Source organism: Molossus molossus, unplaced genomic scaffold (assembly GCF_014108415.1).
Source record: "Molossus molossus isolate mMolMol1 unplaced genomic scaffold, mMolMol1.p scaffold_m16_p_14, whole genome shotgun sequence".
In the NCBI taxonomy this organism is placed as follows: Eukaryota; Metazoa; Chordata; class Mammalia; order Chiroptera; family Molossidae; genus Molossus; species Molossus molossus.
Window position 1 is genome coordinate 34,107,696 of NW_023425349.1, and position 15,440 is coordinate 34,123,135.

The window sequence follows — 15,440 nt, forward strand, 5'->3', positions numbered from 1 at the left end:
AAGTCATAGGGCCAAGCCCAAAGTACACTCTGTCTATGGAGGTGGTGATAGGGAGAAAAGATTTCTAAACAATAACACTTTACATTAATTTTCTGTGTTAAACTGACTTTGCATTTATAGAATAAGCCCAATTTGATTTTGATTTGTTTTTCCCATCTTGTTCTCCCTTTCCTTTTTTTTTTTTTAAATAAGTTTTTATTGATTTTTTTAGAAAGAGAGGAAAGGAGAGAGAGAAACATCGATGTGAGACAGAAGCATCGACTGGCTGCCTCCTGCACGCCCCCTACTGGGGATTGAGCCCACAACCTGGGCATGTGCCCTGACGACTGGGAATAGAACAGGGACCCCCTCAGTCTATGGGGCGACACTCAATCCACTGAGCCACATCAGCCGGGCTCCTTTATCTTTTAACATTAGATTTTGGTTGCTTTTTGTGGGGTATTTTACAATTTTATTTTTTATCAGCTTTATACTGAGATATAATTCACATACCATATAATTCACCCATTTTAAGTATACAGTTCAATAAGTTTTATTATATTTACAGAGTTGTGCAACTATCACCACAATCAGTTCTAGAAATTTTTTGTCACCCCTTGGAGAAAACTCATGGGCTTAGTAGTTATTCCCTATATCCCCCGCAAGCTCCCTTACCCCCAGCCCTAGATAACCATTAATTCACTTTCTGACTATATAGATTTGCCTCTTTTAGACATTTCATATATGGATTCATATACAATATATGATCTCTTGTATTTTGCTGCTTTTACTTAACATGCTTTCAAGGTTCATTCATGTTACAGCATGTATCAGTAATGGGACCATGAACGAGAAGATAGCTACTAAGAAGGGCTGGTGGCTAAATGGGCTCAAATTTTAAAACAGAGCCTAGCAGCCATTTCTAAACAGGGGCCTCTCTTCAGAAGTGCACTCAAGGAGAAGCCTGCACTGCACTGCCTGCCTCCCACACTGAAGTGCCTGCCTACACGCTGTTCCTGCCATCTGAGCCAGTCCTTATAAAGGAGATCTTGGAATTGTATTTCAACCAGTAGGACTGAGACTTACTCCATCCAGTTGGAGCTATGCAGCTATATCCTCAACAGCATCTTTACTGACCAATCAGAATGGCTCCATTATGACTAATCAGGATAGTGCCATTGGACCAATCAAACTTCAGGTGAGGATTTGGAGCCTTCATTTGCAAGAGGATGAACCAATCAGGGATCAGGGGTGAGGACTTCTCTCTATATAAGTCAGCTCCCCTGTGGCTCACTTTCTCTTTCTACCAAAGACTGAAGACCACATTTCCCTAGCTGGAGCTGAAACACCAAAGATATCTTGCCAAATCAGAGTGGAGCAGAGCAGAGCTGTCTAGCCAGAGAGGGGGCTTGGCCAAGAGCCATCTTCCCCAGGGTTGCCTTTCTCCAGGGCCACATCATAGCTGTGCCTGTTTCACAGCTGTACTGCTTCATAATTGAGCTGTAACACTATCGAGCTGTTTGCACTGAATAAAGTTTCCTTTTTCACCGCACCCCAAATTTGGCATTCCTGTTGGCGTTGAATTGGCACCAACAACCATTGGTTGACAAGTACTTTATTCTTTTTATGGCTGAATAATGTTTCATTGTATGAATATACCATGATTATCTATTCATCAGTTGAAGGTCATTTGAGTTGTTTCCATTTTTGAATTGTTATGAATGATGCTCCTATGAAAAATCATATGCAGGTTTTGTCTCATGACCTTTTTGCTTTGTTTTGTTTTATTCCTCTGTTCCTCCTTTGCTACCTTCTTTTGGTTTAAATAAGTATTTTTAGCCCTGGCTGGTTTTGCTCAGCAGTTGGAACGTTGGCCCAAGGACAAAGACTTGTGGGTTCGATTCTGGTCAAGGGCATGTAACTTGATTGCGGTTCAGTCCCTGACCCTGGCCCTGGTCGGGGTCGTGTGTGAGGCAACCAGACGATGTGTTGCTCTCACACTGATGTTTCTCTCTCTCTCTCCCTCCCACTCTATCTGAGGACAGATGGAAAAATATCCTTGGGTGAGAATTAAAAATATATATATTTTTTAGCATACTATTCTAATTTTCCTGTTTTTTTTTTTTTTTTAAATTTATGATTTAGTCAATTTCTTAGTGATTGCTCTAGGGATTAGAATCTAGTAAAATTGTTGAAAAACAAACACAGTGACCTATACCATATATAGTTGATTTACTTTCAATAACTCCTGTGAAGAACACCTATCTTGTCATAATGCTGGAACTAGAAGTCCTCCAATGTGTCATCTCACTGGTAATGCTGGTTAATAAGAAAGCTATTGACATTTAAATATATTTTTCATGTAATAAGCCATCTTACAGTACTATTATTAGTTGCCATTGTTTTTCAGTGGCTTCTCAGGGTTTTATAGTTAAGCAGATAAAATGTTTCGAAACATTTATGATTCTTTATTATTTTTATTTCATGCACTATCTAGACCATCTAGAATAATGTTGAATATAAAGGTGATAGTGATCAGTCTTGTTTTGGTTCTGACTTTTATAAGATTGCCTAACGTGAAGGACTATCAACTCTGCATGTTACCAACCTTTTTTTTTTTTTTTAAATAATTTTTCTTTATTGATTTTAGAGAGAAAGGGAGAGGAAGAGAGATAAAAACATTGATGAGAAAGAACATCGATTGGCTGCCTCCAGCATGCCCCCCCGCCCTGCCCCGGGACCAGGTCCACAATCTGGGCATGTACCCTGACTAGGAATCAAACCGGTGACCTCTTGGTGCATGGGTTGACACTCAACCACTGAGCCACACTGGGTGGGCACTAGCATCCATCTTATTTCCTTCCACTCTCTCTAAAAATCAATGGAAAAAATATCCTCAGGTGAGGATTAACAAAACAAACAAAATAAATAAATATCAGAGCACTAATTCCCCCCAAAATGTAGATGGGGTCAGGCATATATAGATTTTTAATTGATTTTTATAGAGAGACAGGAAGGGAGAGGGAGAGTGAAGCACTAATTGGCTGCCTCCTCCATGCCCCCTACTAGGGGATCGAGCCTGCAACCCAATCATGTGCCCTGGCCAGGAATTGTACCAGGACCTCTCAGTCCATGGGACAATGCTCATTCCACTGCAGGTGGGGCATTTTTGTTTGTTTGTTTGTTTTAATGCATCAGCCTTTGGTTCTAAGTAAAAGAAAAACTAAAGTCACCTTAATAATGAAGTTATTTCACATAAAAAGGTTAGTTAAATCAGTGGCTCTACATTACCATCAAGGACCCAGGCCTGTCTACTCTACCACCCACCCTTAGTGTATTCAGGCTTTGTCCCCAGATTAGTTTAGCTTTCCATAAGGTTTCACGATGCCTGCCCAAGTTCCATCATCACATCCACAGAACTTCTAGAGGCAGGAAAAGGCATCATTCCTTCTTGTCCATCTCTTTCTTTTTAATTTGTTGTGCATCTTTTTTAAGAGCAAAGAAACTCTTCCTCGGACCCTCCCTCATCCTAGACTTCCTTTCATATTTCCAGAGTGCCACAAACTTATGCTAGCCTATCACTGGCAAGAAGTATGGGACCACTGTGATGGGCTTAGACTAATCTAGACTCATTCATAAGGCTGGCTCCAAGCTCCCCTGACGTTGCTGGCTGTTTGGCAGAATGAAATTAAGGTTCTGTTAGGAAAAATGAAGACGGGGTAGGGAATAGGTATGAGGTGTGCAACCAACAGTGTCTGTTATAGAATCCAAATGTCCAGGTTGTTAACCTTGACACACTACTGCTATTCTGGGCTCTCCCCTCCCTCACTCTAGCACAGCGATTTTCAACTGGTGTGCCGCAAGAATTTTTGAAATATGCAAACCTGACTACGTATTTAGTCAGGGGCACTGACCTCTTTTATTTTAGATTGTCAAATTAAAAAATGACAAAAGCCAACAAAACAATAGCTGTCTGGTGTGAATGAATCAAAATTTTACTCATTTTTTTTGTCAGATTGGCAAAAATATATTTTTTGGTGTGCCACAGAATTAGTCATTCGTTTATATGTGCCATGAGATGAAAAAGGCTGAAAATCGCTGCTACATTTCCTTATCTATGAGCCAATTCCCCTGCAACTCTAGCTCTAAATGACGCACACCAAGGCTGTCCTTGGCAGAACAGTGGGGAACATGAGAGGTATTCCTTGGGACCCAGTGCTCTTGTGCAGTTCCTGAGAAGTCAGTGATGTGGGCTTAGTCACACGAGGCACTGTCACAGTCTGGGGTAGAGGAGAAAGGCAGAGAATCCTGGAAAGGCAGACTGGCCTGGCCTTGATGGACCCCAGAGCTGAGCTCTAATCATGCTCTCCAACCTCTCTGAGATCCCTTCCTCTGGGTCTCTATTTCTCTTAGAATCTGAATTCTTTTCTTAACATATTTTAATTTGCCCCCTAGTCTTAAATCCCAACATTACCCTCATATCTCTTTTCCTTTAATCCCCACAGTAAAAAAACAAAACAATAACAACAACTTGTATCCACTGACTTTACTAACTATTCATTGATTTCCATATGTATTAGAAACTTAGAGACAATACCAGACAATAGGGAAGAAAATTAAATTTTAGTAGCTGTGTGCCGAGTTCTTTTACATACACTATCTGACTATCCTTAACAGCACCTTGTAGGTTACATTATATTAACCTTCACATTAGAGTTTAGAGAATTCAGGTTCAGAAGAAGTTAAGTCAGCTCAAGGGAACAAGCTATTAGGAGTCATGACTGCTGGACTTTATGCCTGTACTCTTTCCCCCTCTGGCTTCATGGTCTTTATTTTTTTTCTTTATTGATTTTTTAGAGAGGGAGAGAGAGAGATAGAAACATTCATGAGAGAGAACATCAGTTGGCTGCCTCTTGCATACCCCCATTGGGGACTGGCCTGCGACCCGGGTATGTGCCCTGACCAGGAATCGAACTGGTGACCTCTTGGTGCATGGGTCAATGCTCATCCACTGAGCCATACCAGCCGGGCTCATGGCCTTTACTGTTACAAAAAACATTTGCATACAAGAATTTGAGGCTCACAACAACAGCAGGGTGAGTAGTAGTATCTGCATTTTATAAATGGCAATGAGGGTTAGAGATAGTAAATGACTTGCCCAAAATCACATAAAGCTTAGGTTTTCTTACTCCTACATAGTACGCATTCTGCCACCATGAAGTGTGCCTAGCAGAGAGTGGCATATTGTTGAATGGATGATGATCTAGATTATAGTAGGTATTCAATAAATAAGTGTCAAGTTATACTATTGAAAACTCACAATGTCACTGCCTAGAGGTCTCTAGTTTCCTTTTTTCCCCTGTCACCTCCCCTCTGGGCTCCCCTTAGACACTCTCTTTTTCCAAGGAACTCCATCACATTTAATCATGACTCACAAGGAGCAGAATCCACATCTCCTCAGGCAGCTGCTCAGATGAGGCCTTAAGAAGGAAGGGTCCTGCCCTGGCTGGTATGGCTGTTGGTTGAGCCTCATCCCATGCATCGAGGGGTCACCAATTCGAATCTCAGTCGGGGCACATGTTGGGGTTCCAGGCTTGATCCCCAGTAGGAGACATGCAGGAGGCAGCCCATCAATGTTTTGCTCTCTCATTTATGTCTCTTTCTCTCTCTCTCCCTGTCCCTTCATCTCTCTCTAAAATCAGTAACAACATATATATTTTTAAAAAGTGTCCTCTTTTGAGATAAAGCTGAATAGACCTAACAATTTTTGCTCTTCCACATCCCCCCTCAGGAATTCCTTGGAGTGGGAGGCAGTACTGAGACTCTTCTATGACTCCAGGGGGCAAGACTGCATTTCCTCTGGGGTGGAGAGACCTGTGAGCCTCTGCTCTCCAGATGCACTGGCTTTGGCCCTGGCAGTCATTCACGCTAGTGCCCCTTCCCCTCTCTCCTCCCTTAGCCCCGCCCCTGCCTCTGGCTCCGCCCCACAGCCCTGGACACAGTGTAAACAGCCCAGAGCCTCTGCTCAAAGGGAAACAAACGGAACTGCCTGTGTTCCCATGGCTATGGCCAGCACCTTCATACCGGGGCTGAACCCTCAGAATCCTCATTATATCCCAGGGTAAGACTTCTACCCAGAGCACAGCCCTGCTTGCTTCTGGGACTAGGGGTACAGGGATAGTTGTGCCACCTAGACTTTGGGGGCCAAGTGGACATACCTGTACAGGAGGCCCAGGGCTGGAATGTCTATGGTGTTGGATAGAAAATGAAAAGCAAGGCATAGTGGTAGCTGGGCTTGCCACAAAGCTTTGTGTTGTCTTTTCCATGGTAACAGGGTAACAGTAGAGGGAAAGGGTTGAAAATGGAGAACTGAGAAATGCCTGCTCCAATTATACAAGAAGCTGAGTTCAGAAAAGATCAGGGCTTCAGAGGTCTCTGCTTCTGTCTCTGGGGAGGGTGAGGCAGGGGGATTCTAGAGATGAGTGGGTGAGTCCTGTGCTACAGGTACACTGGACACTGCCCACTACTTCGGTTCAGCATGGGCCAGACCTATGGGCAGATGACCGGTCAGCTACTCCGAGGAGCTCCTGGCCTAGCCTGGCCCCCGGTGCGTCGCATACTTCTGCCTCCCATTCGGCCTCCAAGATCTCCCGAGATTCCTAGGGGAAGCCTGCCTGTCAGGCGTGGGCACAAAAGGCTCAGTTCCAGCATGATCCCTGGGTACACAGGTATGTACACAAATATGAACAGGTGCCCCATCCCTGAATGTGTACCCCAAACACTAACAGAGAACTTCCTTCTCCCCTTCCCACCCAGGTTTTGTCCCCCAGGCACAGTTCATCTTTGCCAAGAACTGCAGCCAAGTCTGGACTGAGGCTCTGAACAATTTTACTCAGTGGCATGGGGAACAAGGGAGTCAGAAGCTGCCAAAGGAGGTCAAGGGAGAAGACCTGGAGAAAGACCACCAAGAGCCAAAGCCGGAGCCAGAGCTGGAGGCGGAGGAGCCAGAGCTGGGGCAGGAGGTAGGACAAGTGAGACTGAGAAGGCTGGGGTGGGAGTGGGGGGAGAGTGCAGTGTGGTGGGAGTGGGGAGCCCTACAGCTGTGTAGGCTGGGGACATGGGCTTGACTGCCAGCTCCACCCTCTGGGAGCTTGTGTTAGAGCACAGGGGCTAAGTGTGATAGTCCCATTTTTCTTCTGTCAACTTCCCTCCCAAGGCTTCACCCTATTCAATGGACGACAGAGATCCTCACAAGTTCTTCATGTCAGGTGAGGGAAGTGGGTAATGACTAAAGGTGTGGGGAGGCCCCCAGGAGGTCCTGACCCAGTATCCCCACACCCCCAGGTTTCACTGGTTATGTGCCCCGTGCTCGCTTCCTCTTCGGCTCCAGCTTTCCTGTGCTCACCAACCGGGCACTGCAGGAATTTGGACAGATGTACTCACAGGGCAAAGCCCAGAAGGGTCTCGACCATCTCCCCCCACTTTCAAGGACCTACCCTCAGAACCTGGGCCTTTTACCTAACTATGGGGGCTATGTACCAGGTGAGGATGGCCCCAGAGAGAGGGAGAGAGAGAGAGAGAGCGAGAGAGAGTGTGTATGATAGGTAGAGGTGGTTTGGGGGGTTGGAATAGATATGGGGGATCACAGATCATGTAGTTCAGTTTTATCACTGGAGAGAAAAGGAAACCGAGGTAGCTCATAGTAGGGAATTAGGACCAGATTTTGGAGGGCAGCTTGGAGGGTCTGGGCAACTGGCTGAGAAATAAACGGCTTTTCCATGCCACTGACTACATGTGACAGACTCTCTTGGCCACACAGGGTATAAGTTCCAGTTTGGCCACACATATGGGCATCTCACCCATGATGCTCTGGGCCTCAGCACCTTCCAGAAGCAGCTTGTGGCATAGGTACCTGGATTTCAAGTTCTCGCTTCTTTTTTCATCTATCCCAGCCATCCTTTAGGAAGAAAGAGAGATGGCTTGGAGGGCAGGGGGAGGCAAAAGAGAAAATGGTTTGGAGGCCAAGCACCTTTTTTATTAATAGGTATAATAAATAAATAAATAAAGAAATACATACATAAACAGAAGCCTGGGCTCCTCCTCTCTTCTGACCACCAGGCATTGGCCACAGCCTATTTACATCTGGGAGCTTAGGGATCTGGCTCCTTATACTGTCACCCATCATCCTCACTACCCTGCAAATGGGCCTTCTGGTCACCTCTATCCATTCTTGCCTGCACCCATGGAAGGGCTGGTCCAGATGGGCTGGGGAAGTCCTGGCAGCTCAGGGCTGCATCCCTTCCCTCCTTTCCTGGGTGGATAAAGGTCTGGACAAGGTCATGGGACAGTTAAGGGGGAGTAATTAACACTGAGCACAGGGATATGTGGCCCCAGCTCTCAGTCTGCTCTCTGTAGCCAAGCCAGAGGGCTTGGGAAGGTCTCTCAGGCTCTGAGTCTGGGTCCTTGAGGCCACCAGCATGCACAGGGCCTCAGTTCTGGCTGCTTCCAGGAGTTGGACTTGGAGCTGGGGTCAAGGTCACGTAGGCCAGAGGCACCAGGCCAGTGTCAGGGCCACGGCTGCAGCGCAGCCAGTCTCCTCCAGCCGGCCCCAGCACTCGAAGGATATCTCCCTTGTGGAAGCTCAGCTGTCCAGGGCCTGTGGCCAGATGGTGGCACAGTGCCTTTACCTCGCTGGAGAAACAACAAATGGAGGTCAGAGAAACCCCACCCAAAACCAAACCCAGCCCCTCAGTTCTTCAGTCTCCCAGGGCTCACCACGGGGGCTTGGAGGGCAGGGCTGGAGAGTGTGGTTCCTGCAGGCTCTCCTTGGGCCCTGGTTCCCGGCGGGCACCCACTGTCTGCGCCACTAGTTGGAACATGGACTTGTCCAGACTCAGCCAGTCCGAGGGTAGCCTAGGGGATAGCAGTCGGGGCTCTGACTGTGCCCTGGCTTAGGCCAGGCTCCCCAACTCCCTCCGTCTACACCATGAGCTGCCTCTCACCTGTTTGTGGGCCGGACCTCGCGCTGAGCCTTTCGAGACCCAAAGAGGTGTCCCCACTTGATGCCCCCAGGTGAAGGCCCGGAGGCTCCTTCCTCATTTTCTGCTCGGGGGGCAGTAGACCCCTCTCTCTCCCGACTTTGTCTCAGCTCAGCCAGCACAGAATCAGGGGGGCTCCCCATCCAGAAGGGCCAGCCCCTGTCCTGGCCAAAGGTCTCCTCAGGGGCAGGGCAGGCCTCAGCTCCCTCCACTACTCCCTCCCGGGGGGGTGGCCCCCCACCTCCTGCCCCTTTCTTTTTCTCATTGCTGCTGCCACTGCAGCTATTATTGCCACCACGGGGGAACCTAGAGCCCTCTGTGGAGCCATCTATGTAGACCTGGGAGCTCTGCATGAGCTGGTGCCACCAGCCAGCCTGCCCACTTCGGGTCCTTCCACACCCTGAGCCCCCAGCTGCCTCTGCCACCTCTTCTGTCTCCTCTTCTTCCTCCTCATCTTCTCCACCTTCTGGGGCGCCCACACCTTTCACCCGTTCCCCATGGGCTGCCCTGTCCTCCTGGCCCCGGGCCCGGGCCAACTGCAGCGTTGAGTGGGCAGACAGCAGTAGGTCCTGGGACACGCGCAGCAGTTCCTTGTGCTGCCGCTGCTGCTGCCCACTTTGCAGCAGCCGGTGCTGGAACAGCAAGTCAAGGCTGAAGGGCAGCAGGGCCAGGGGCTGCAGCAGCAGCAGCAGCTCCTCAAAGAGGCCAGGGCACACCGTATGTGCTGCACTCAGGAAGCCCCATGGCTGGTAGTGGGTCTGGATAATATCTAGGGGAGAAAGAGAGAGAGACTGAGCCACACAGGGGTGGGCCTTTGAAGGGCAGCCTGGGCAGAGCTACTGCATCATGCTGCACAGGCTGGGCACTGTGCCATGCAGAGGGGTGCAGTGTAGGCGATGCCTGCGGCTGTGCAGTGCATTAACTCTACGACCTTAATTGGCAGCCCCGAGTTCAGAGGAAAGAAGTGCTGGGCTTCCTGGTCACCCTGACTTCTGGATTGCCTGAGTATCCTGCTGACTGCGAGGCTCTAACATAGCAGAAGCTGGGGAAGGACTTGGGTAGAAGCCCAAGTTTGAGGATGAAACCTTGTGTGGTTCCCTTTTCCACCTCTAGCATCTGAAAAGACAGCCATGCCTCCCTCTTTTGAGCCTGTGAAGTCTGGTCTATGTTGAGTTTGCAAGACAGGGCAGGGTTCTGGGCATTACCTTCATGGTTATAGAGGTGATTAAACCAGAACTCCAGGGACCGGATGCTGTAGGGAAATAGGTGAAGAGAGATGAGTCTTACATGGACATAGATACTAAGGTACAGAGACAGACACATGGGTCAGATATAGGGCAGACCATAGGTGAACATCCCCCTTCTATGGCAGGGATGCTACCTGGTTCATTTCATGTCATATAGTTCTGAAAAGTCAGTGGAATGTAAACAGAGGGTGAACATGTGATTCACAACCAATCACTTCCTCCTAAAATGGAGGCATCTTGCACAAGACCCAGGTTGTCAGAGCAGCTATTGAGTGACAGTACAGAGCCAGGGGATGACCTGGTCCCACACTTGAGAAAGAAGAATATGATGACATGGGTTCCCAGGTGGACTTAAGGTCAAGCAGGATTTGGAAGCAATGCTGAATTGAGAGGATCAGAGAAATATCCAGAGAAACTGAGAACCAAATTAATGTCCAAATAAGCCAGACTGTGGATTTACAAAAGCAAAAGACCATGATGGTGTCAGTGCTAGCGGGCTATGAGTGTGGTGAGAAACCACTGACCTACTGAGAGGCTGTAGCTAGGTGGAGAGGAAGTGAGCCTTGGCCCTGGCCACAGATCCTATAGATCCCCTTTCTGTCTGTCTAAGGAGTTGCTTCCTCAGAGGCAGCAGAGCCCAGGGAGAGGGCTGGTGGCTCGCAAATCTTTCTGCATCATCACACACTTACTTCAGCAGGCCGAGGATAAAGGCGTTGAAGCGCATGGTGTGACTGGTGAGCTCTGGGAATTGGCTGACTTTGTTGTAGAGGCCATGCAGGACCTTGGTGGATGGACCTGGGAGGAAGCCAGAGTTGGAGGTCACATGTCCAATCTCTGGAACCCTAAATTCACTCCAGGATCCCCATCTTGCACCCAGCACTTACCTAGTTGTGTAGAAGCCTCAACCACACTCCATGGCATATTCTTACGTTGCCCAATGATGACGTCGAGCACAAAGGCCTTGAGCCCATCCTCCAGCACAGCCCGGACCGCGGGGCACAAGTACTTCAGAACCAGGTGGCCTACATTGGGGCTAACAGAACTGTTCCCCAGCTTTGCCTGTGTATGCAGTAGGGAAGTATAGGGAATCATTTGAAGTCCAACCCTGGTCCTCTCTGACCCTCTTAGCACTCATGGTACTTTTGTTGTGATTCCCATCCCTAAGTACCAACCCTGGGTTCTAGATGCAAGAGAGCAAGGCAGGGTGGCAGCATAGGGAAAGTGAGGGTCAGCAGGGTAGAGCTTAGCTCTCCATAGTTCCTTGCCTACCTTCACCCCAGGATCCCGGCTTGTGCCAAAATGGGCCACAATGAGGTCCACTGCAGTGTTAACAGCTTTCACCAGCCCTGTAAGAGAGAATTTGATGTAACAGGTTCCTGAGCAAGTCCCTGGGCAACTCAGCTGAGCCTGAGCCCTCAGTGGGAAGGGGGAAAGGCTTCCATACACACACAATCTCTCTGTCCCTGCACATGGGTCTCACCAAGGTACCAGGACCTGGCCACTTCCTATTTTTGGCCAGTTCTCAAGCCCCTCCTGTTTTCACCTCCCAGCTGGGACCCAATTCAATGATCCCATTATCGAGAATCCTAACTTCTTTGCCTTCTTACTCCAATCCTGGATGAATCTGTCTGTCTTCTCCACTCTGAGACACCAGGCTACTGACTGCTGGATAAAGTCCAGGACCACTCCCACCGGGGACTGACAAGGGCACTTCTCTGAAGTGTGCCTTGTGGCACCCTCAGCTATGCTCTCAAGTTGCCATGCCAAATCTCAAGCCCTTGGTTCCACTTCACACAGGGAGCAGAGGCCATGCATTCCTTCAACTTTCCTCTCTATCCAGAAGACATGACTATATTATATCTTGTCTCCCTCCCTTCTGCCTCTCACTCCCTTTCCATCTTGGAGGAAAGTGGCTGTTCCCCTTCTTGCCAAAGGTTCTTTTTTTTTTTTTTTATCCTCACCCGAGGACATTTTTCCATTTTTTGTTCAGGTAGAGTGGGAGGGAGAGAGAGGGAAAGAGAGAGAGAGACATCGACGTGAAAGGGACACATTGAGTGGCTGCCACCCACAGGACCAACCAGGACCGGGGACAAACTGCAACCAAGGTACATGCCCTTAGCGGGAATTGAACCCGGGTCTCTCTGGACTGCAGGCTGACGCTTTAACCGCTGAGTCAAACCAGCCAGGGCTTGCCCAAGGTTCTTCCCTCTCCCTAAGCTCTGGATCTCCCACTCTGCCTCTGAAAGGTTCTTTAGCTTCATCTTTCTTTTAATAGGCTCCTTCCCCTTCAGCCTCTCAATTTTTTCTCTCCATCATCTCACTGAAACTGCTCTCTCTCTTATGGTCCCTTATTTACTAACTAAAGTGACTCCCTGTCAGTCTGTATCTTACTAGATGTTACATCTCATTTACCCTGTAGCAACTGAGTTCCCTCCTCTAGAGCACATGTACATTTATTTATGACATGCAGTCTCCCTCACTAAGCTCCTGGAGAGAAGAGACTGAAGCCTGACTCCCAAGCATCTGATAAATGGCCCTTGCTCACTTGCACATACTCATGGTACATAGGCTTCTTGCCCCAATGGCTGTGCTTTCTAATTCCTTCCTGGCACTTGGAATTCTAAGAGAGGGAAATATTCTGGAGGGCCAGATAGCAAGGCAACAGGCACAAATAGTGACAACAGCCCAGCCAGTGTGGCTCAGTGGTTGAACGTCGACCCATGCAACATGAGGTCACCAGTTCGATTCCTGGTCAGGGCACATGCCCAGGTTGTGGGCCAAATACCCAGTGGGAGGAATGCATGAGGCGGACAATCGATGTTCTCTCTCATCGATGTTTCCATCTCTCTCTCTCTAAACAATGAAGAAAACAAAAACAAAAAACAAATAGTGACAACAGAATTTCTGGCCTGAGCTGGGGGTAATACCCACCTTTTTTCTGAAGCAGATCAATTGAAATGGCTTCTGAGTTGCCATCTGGGGACAGACAAAACTCAGCTGGAGGTTTTTCAGTCAAGGAAAAGGGATCTTGGAAGTCAGGGCAGGTCAGTGGTAATGGCTTCACTATTTGACCTGGAAAAAAAGAGAAAAATCAATCCCAAGAACTCTCTTTCCAAGAGTTGCAGCTTAGTTCTGTGTCTTATACCCTCCGGGACATGTTCCTTTGGGATTGACCCCCTTCTCTAGCCCTTCCCAGCTAAGGCAGAGCCTGCCCTGGGTGTACTGGGGACCTGGCCCACACACCATTCAGCCGGCAGTTCAGGTGGCCAGCAGCACTGAGGGAGCCAGGGAATTCAAAGATGGGGTTCCTTCGGGCCAGCCGAGCTTCCTGTGGCCTTCGGTCTAGGCTCCCTGACAAACCAGGTGGCCCTAGTGGGTTCTTCCTCCTGTATTCTCGCCACTTGAGTGCTTGAGGGGATAGGTGGTTAGCTGAAAGCAGAACAGATTAGCAGAAGAGACAGCCAAGAATTAGCAGGAGACAGCATTTCATATCCACCCAGTGGGCCCATATGAAACATGAGGGTTGGGAGTGAGTGCTGGGGAAGAAGATGCAAATATTTTGACCTCTGATCCCAGCAGGAGTATAAGAAACCATTCAAAGGTGGGGTATCAAAGTGTTTGGGGCAGGCTGTGAAGCTCTTACCGTTGCTGGGCCTGGAGGCCATGCAGCCTTCGCCACCTCCCCGGCCCAGGCTCTCTGCTCGGCTGAGGGTAGATCTCCAGGAGCCCAGAGGAGGCAAACTTCCTGTTCCATGGAGTCGGTACTCAGCCAAGGTCAGTATCTTCTGATCCTCCTTCTGGGGCTGCTGGGAAGTGGCAGGCTGGACAGCAGGACAGGAGAGGCTCCATGGGGGTGAGCTTTCTGTGGCTGTGGCCTGCTCTGGGGGAGGGGAGCACGAAGTGGAAGCAGAAGAGTCGGTGAGCCCAAAGGGGCCGGCACTCCGGATAGGGGAGTAGCTGCCCAGGGGTGACGGTCGTGAGGTTTCTGGCTCAGGCCCAGCTTTCCTGGCACCTCTGTTGGTGGATGCCTGTGACTCCCCTAAAGGATCTGAGGCAGGGACTTGAGCTGTGGGGGCAGCCAGTGGGGCAGGCTGCTGTGCACGGCTGCAGCCCGAGAGGCTGTAGAGCTGGGAAAGGCTGTGGAGGGCCCGGGCCTTGGCCAGCTGCTTGGGGAAGTGGTGCTGGAACACGAAGGGCTGGATGGGCAGCGTGGTTGGCCTTTGCTCCTTGCTGTAGCGAAGGACTGGTCGGCTCTCAGCACCACCCCCTGTGGCAACATGGATGGAGAAGGAATCAGATGGACAGATACTGGAAGCACACAAGAGGAAGCACTGACACAGACAGAAGATGCTCACTGGGGAAGGGGAAAGAGATGGGCAGGACCTGGGCTGTAGGAACTGAATTGGGTAGGGGAGTCCAAGTTTGTGGAATATGACACTGCTCCCCATTTCTTTTGAAAAACTTTTCCTATTGTTTATATGATACTAAACTGTCTTGTATTCTTAGCTGTTTACCCACTCTTCATTTTCTTGACTTCAAAGGTGGATATACCTTAAGGCTCAATTCTTATATCTCACTTTACACATTTCCCCTGTATTACTGAAGTACAAATATTCACACAGGTGTCTCCCGAACCCATAGCTTTAGCCCCGACCTTCCTATGCTCTCTAGATCATTCTGCTTTAGGGTTTTGCTTTCATGTAAAATTTGCTATTTTAAAGCAGCTCATCCATCACCTTTCTCCTGATGACTTCCATTTCTGTCTGTGGCAGAATCACCATTTTCTTTGTTTCTAAGGCCCAAAGACTTGGAGTCAGAGTCACAGATTTCCAGGGTAATTTACTTCAAGCTTTCACTCATCATCCCCTAGTCCATCCAAGTAGGCACATTTCATTTTTGAGTGAATTTAACCATAATAAAGTCTTTCTTTACTTGTAGCCAGAATCAGCCTCCTGTAACCCTTATTCACCCTGCTCCTACTCTTTCATGATCCAGGCATTGGAGCCTCATAGTCCAAATCTGCTCCTTCTACACATACGTATTCCCCCAGAGCAGTCCTCTCCTGCTCTTTCAGCCAATCCTCAGAACAATGTCCCTCAAAACATGGGGCTCAGAACTAAACACAAAACTCCAGGTCACTTTGTCTTTGTGTATGGGTTGTGCTTCTAATAAAATA

General features: G+C 48.6%; 2 protein-coding genes across 10 annotated transcripts in view; one reads left to right on the forward strand and one right to left on the reverse strand.

Annotated features, from left to right (window-relative positions):
- The first annotated feature begins 6,038 nt into the window (after nucleotides 1-6,038).
- On the forward strand, nucleotides 6,039-7,965 carry FAM166B (family with sequence similarity 166 member B). Of its 4 annotated transcripts, none has more exons than XM_036261383.1 (6): nucleotides 6,039-6,100; nucleotides 6,484-6,707; nucleotides 6,796-7,010; nucleotides 7,196-7,247; nucleotides 7,370-7,521; nucleotides 7,799-7,965. In XM_036261383.1, the coding sequence occupies exons 1-6, from the start codon at nucleotides 6,039-6,041 to the stop codon at nucleotides 7,940-7,942; spliced, it is 849 nt and encodes a 282-aa protein (XP_036117276.1). In that variant the 3' UTR covers nucleotides 7,943-7,965. The 4 variants fall into 4 exon arrangements, with proteins under 4 accessions (XP_036117276.1, XP_036117277.1, XP_036117275.1 ...); XM_036261384.1 differs by having other exon boundaries at nucleotides 6,796-7,054; nucleotides 7,196-7,256; nucleotides 7,401-7,521; nucleotides 7,799-7,947; XM_036261382.1 differs by having other exon boundaries at nucleotides 7,324-7,521; nucleotides 7,799-7,947.
- Nucleotides 7,966-7,992: 27 nt separating this feature from the next.
- RUSC2 (RUN and SH3 domain containing 2) overlaps nucleotides 7,993-15,440 on the reverse strand; it is a 67,043-nt gene continuing 59,595 nt past the window's right edge. For all 6 annotated transcript variants that reach the window (XM_036261376.1, XM_036261381.1, XM_036261377.1 and 3 more), the window contains 10 exons: nucleotides 13,908-14,531; nucleotides 13,508-13,693; nucleotides 13,196-13,336; nucleotides 11,534-11,610; nucleotides 11,149-11,323; nucleotides 10,954-11,059; nucleotides 10,223-10,269; nucleotides 8,982-9,786; nucleotides 8,755-8,892; nucleotides 7,993-8,670 (listed from right to left, as the gene is read on the reverse strand). In XM_036261376.1, coding sequence (XP_036117269.1) covers nucleotides 8,469-8,670; nucleotides 8,755-8,892; nucleotides 8,982-9,786; nucleotides 10,223-10,269; nucleotides 10,954-11,059; nucleotides 11,149-11,323; nucleotides 11,534-11,610; nucleotides 13,196-13,336; nucleotides 13,508-13,693; nucleotides 13,908-14,531 — 2,501 coding nt within the window. In that variant the 3' untranslated portion in view covers nucleotides 7,993-8,468. The remainder of the gene's footprint in view (nucleotides 8,671-8,754; nucleotides 8,893-8,981; nucleotides 9,787-10,222; nucleotides 10,270-10,953; nucleotides 11,060-11,148; nucleotides 11,324-11,533; nucleotides 11,611-13,195; nucleotides 13,337-13,507; nucleotides 13,694-13,907; nucleotides 14,532-15,440) is intronic.

Excerpts from the sequence above, each read along its gene's own strand:
- FAM166B (XM_036261383.1), top strand. The coding sequence starts at position 6,039 with ATGGCTATGGCCAGCACCTTCATACCGGGGCTGAACCCTCAGAATCCT. Across the intron at positions 6,101-6,483 it reads AATCCTCATTATATCCCAGG|GTACACTGGACACTGCCCAC; the intron begins GTAAGACTTCTA and ends CCTGTGCTACAG. Across the intron at positions 6,708-6,795 it reads CATGATCCCTGGGTACACAG|GTTTTGTCCCCCAGGCACAG; the intron begins GTATGTACACAA and ends CTTCCCACCCAG.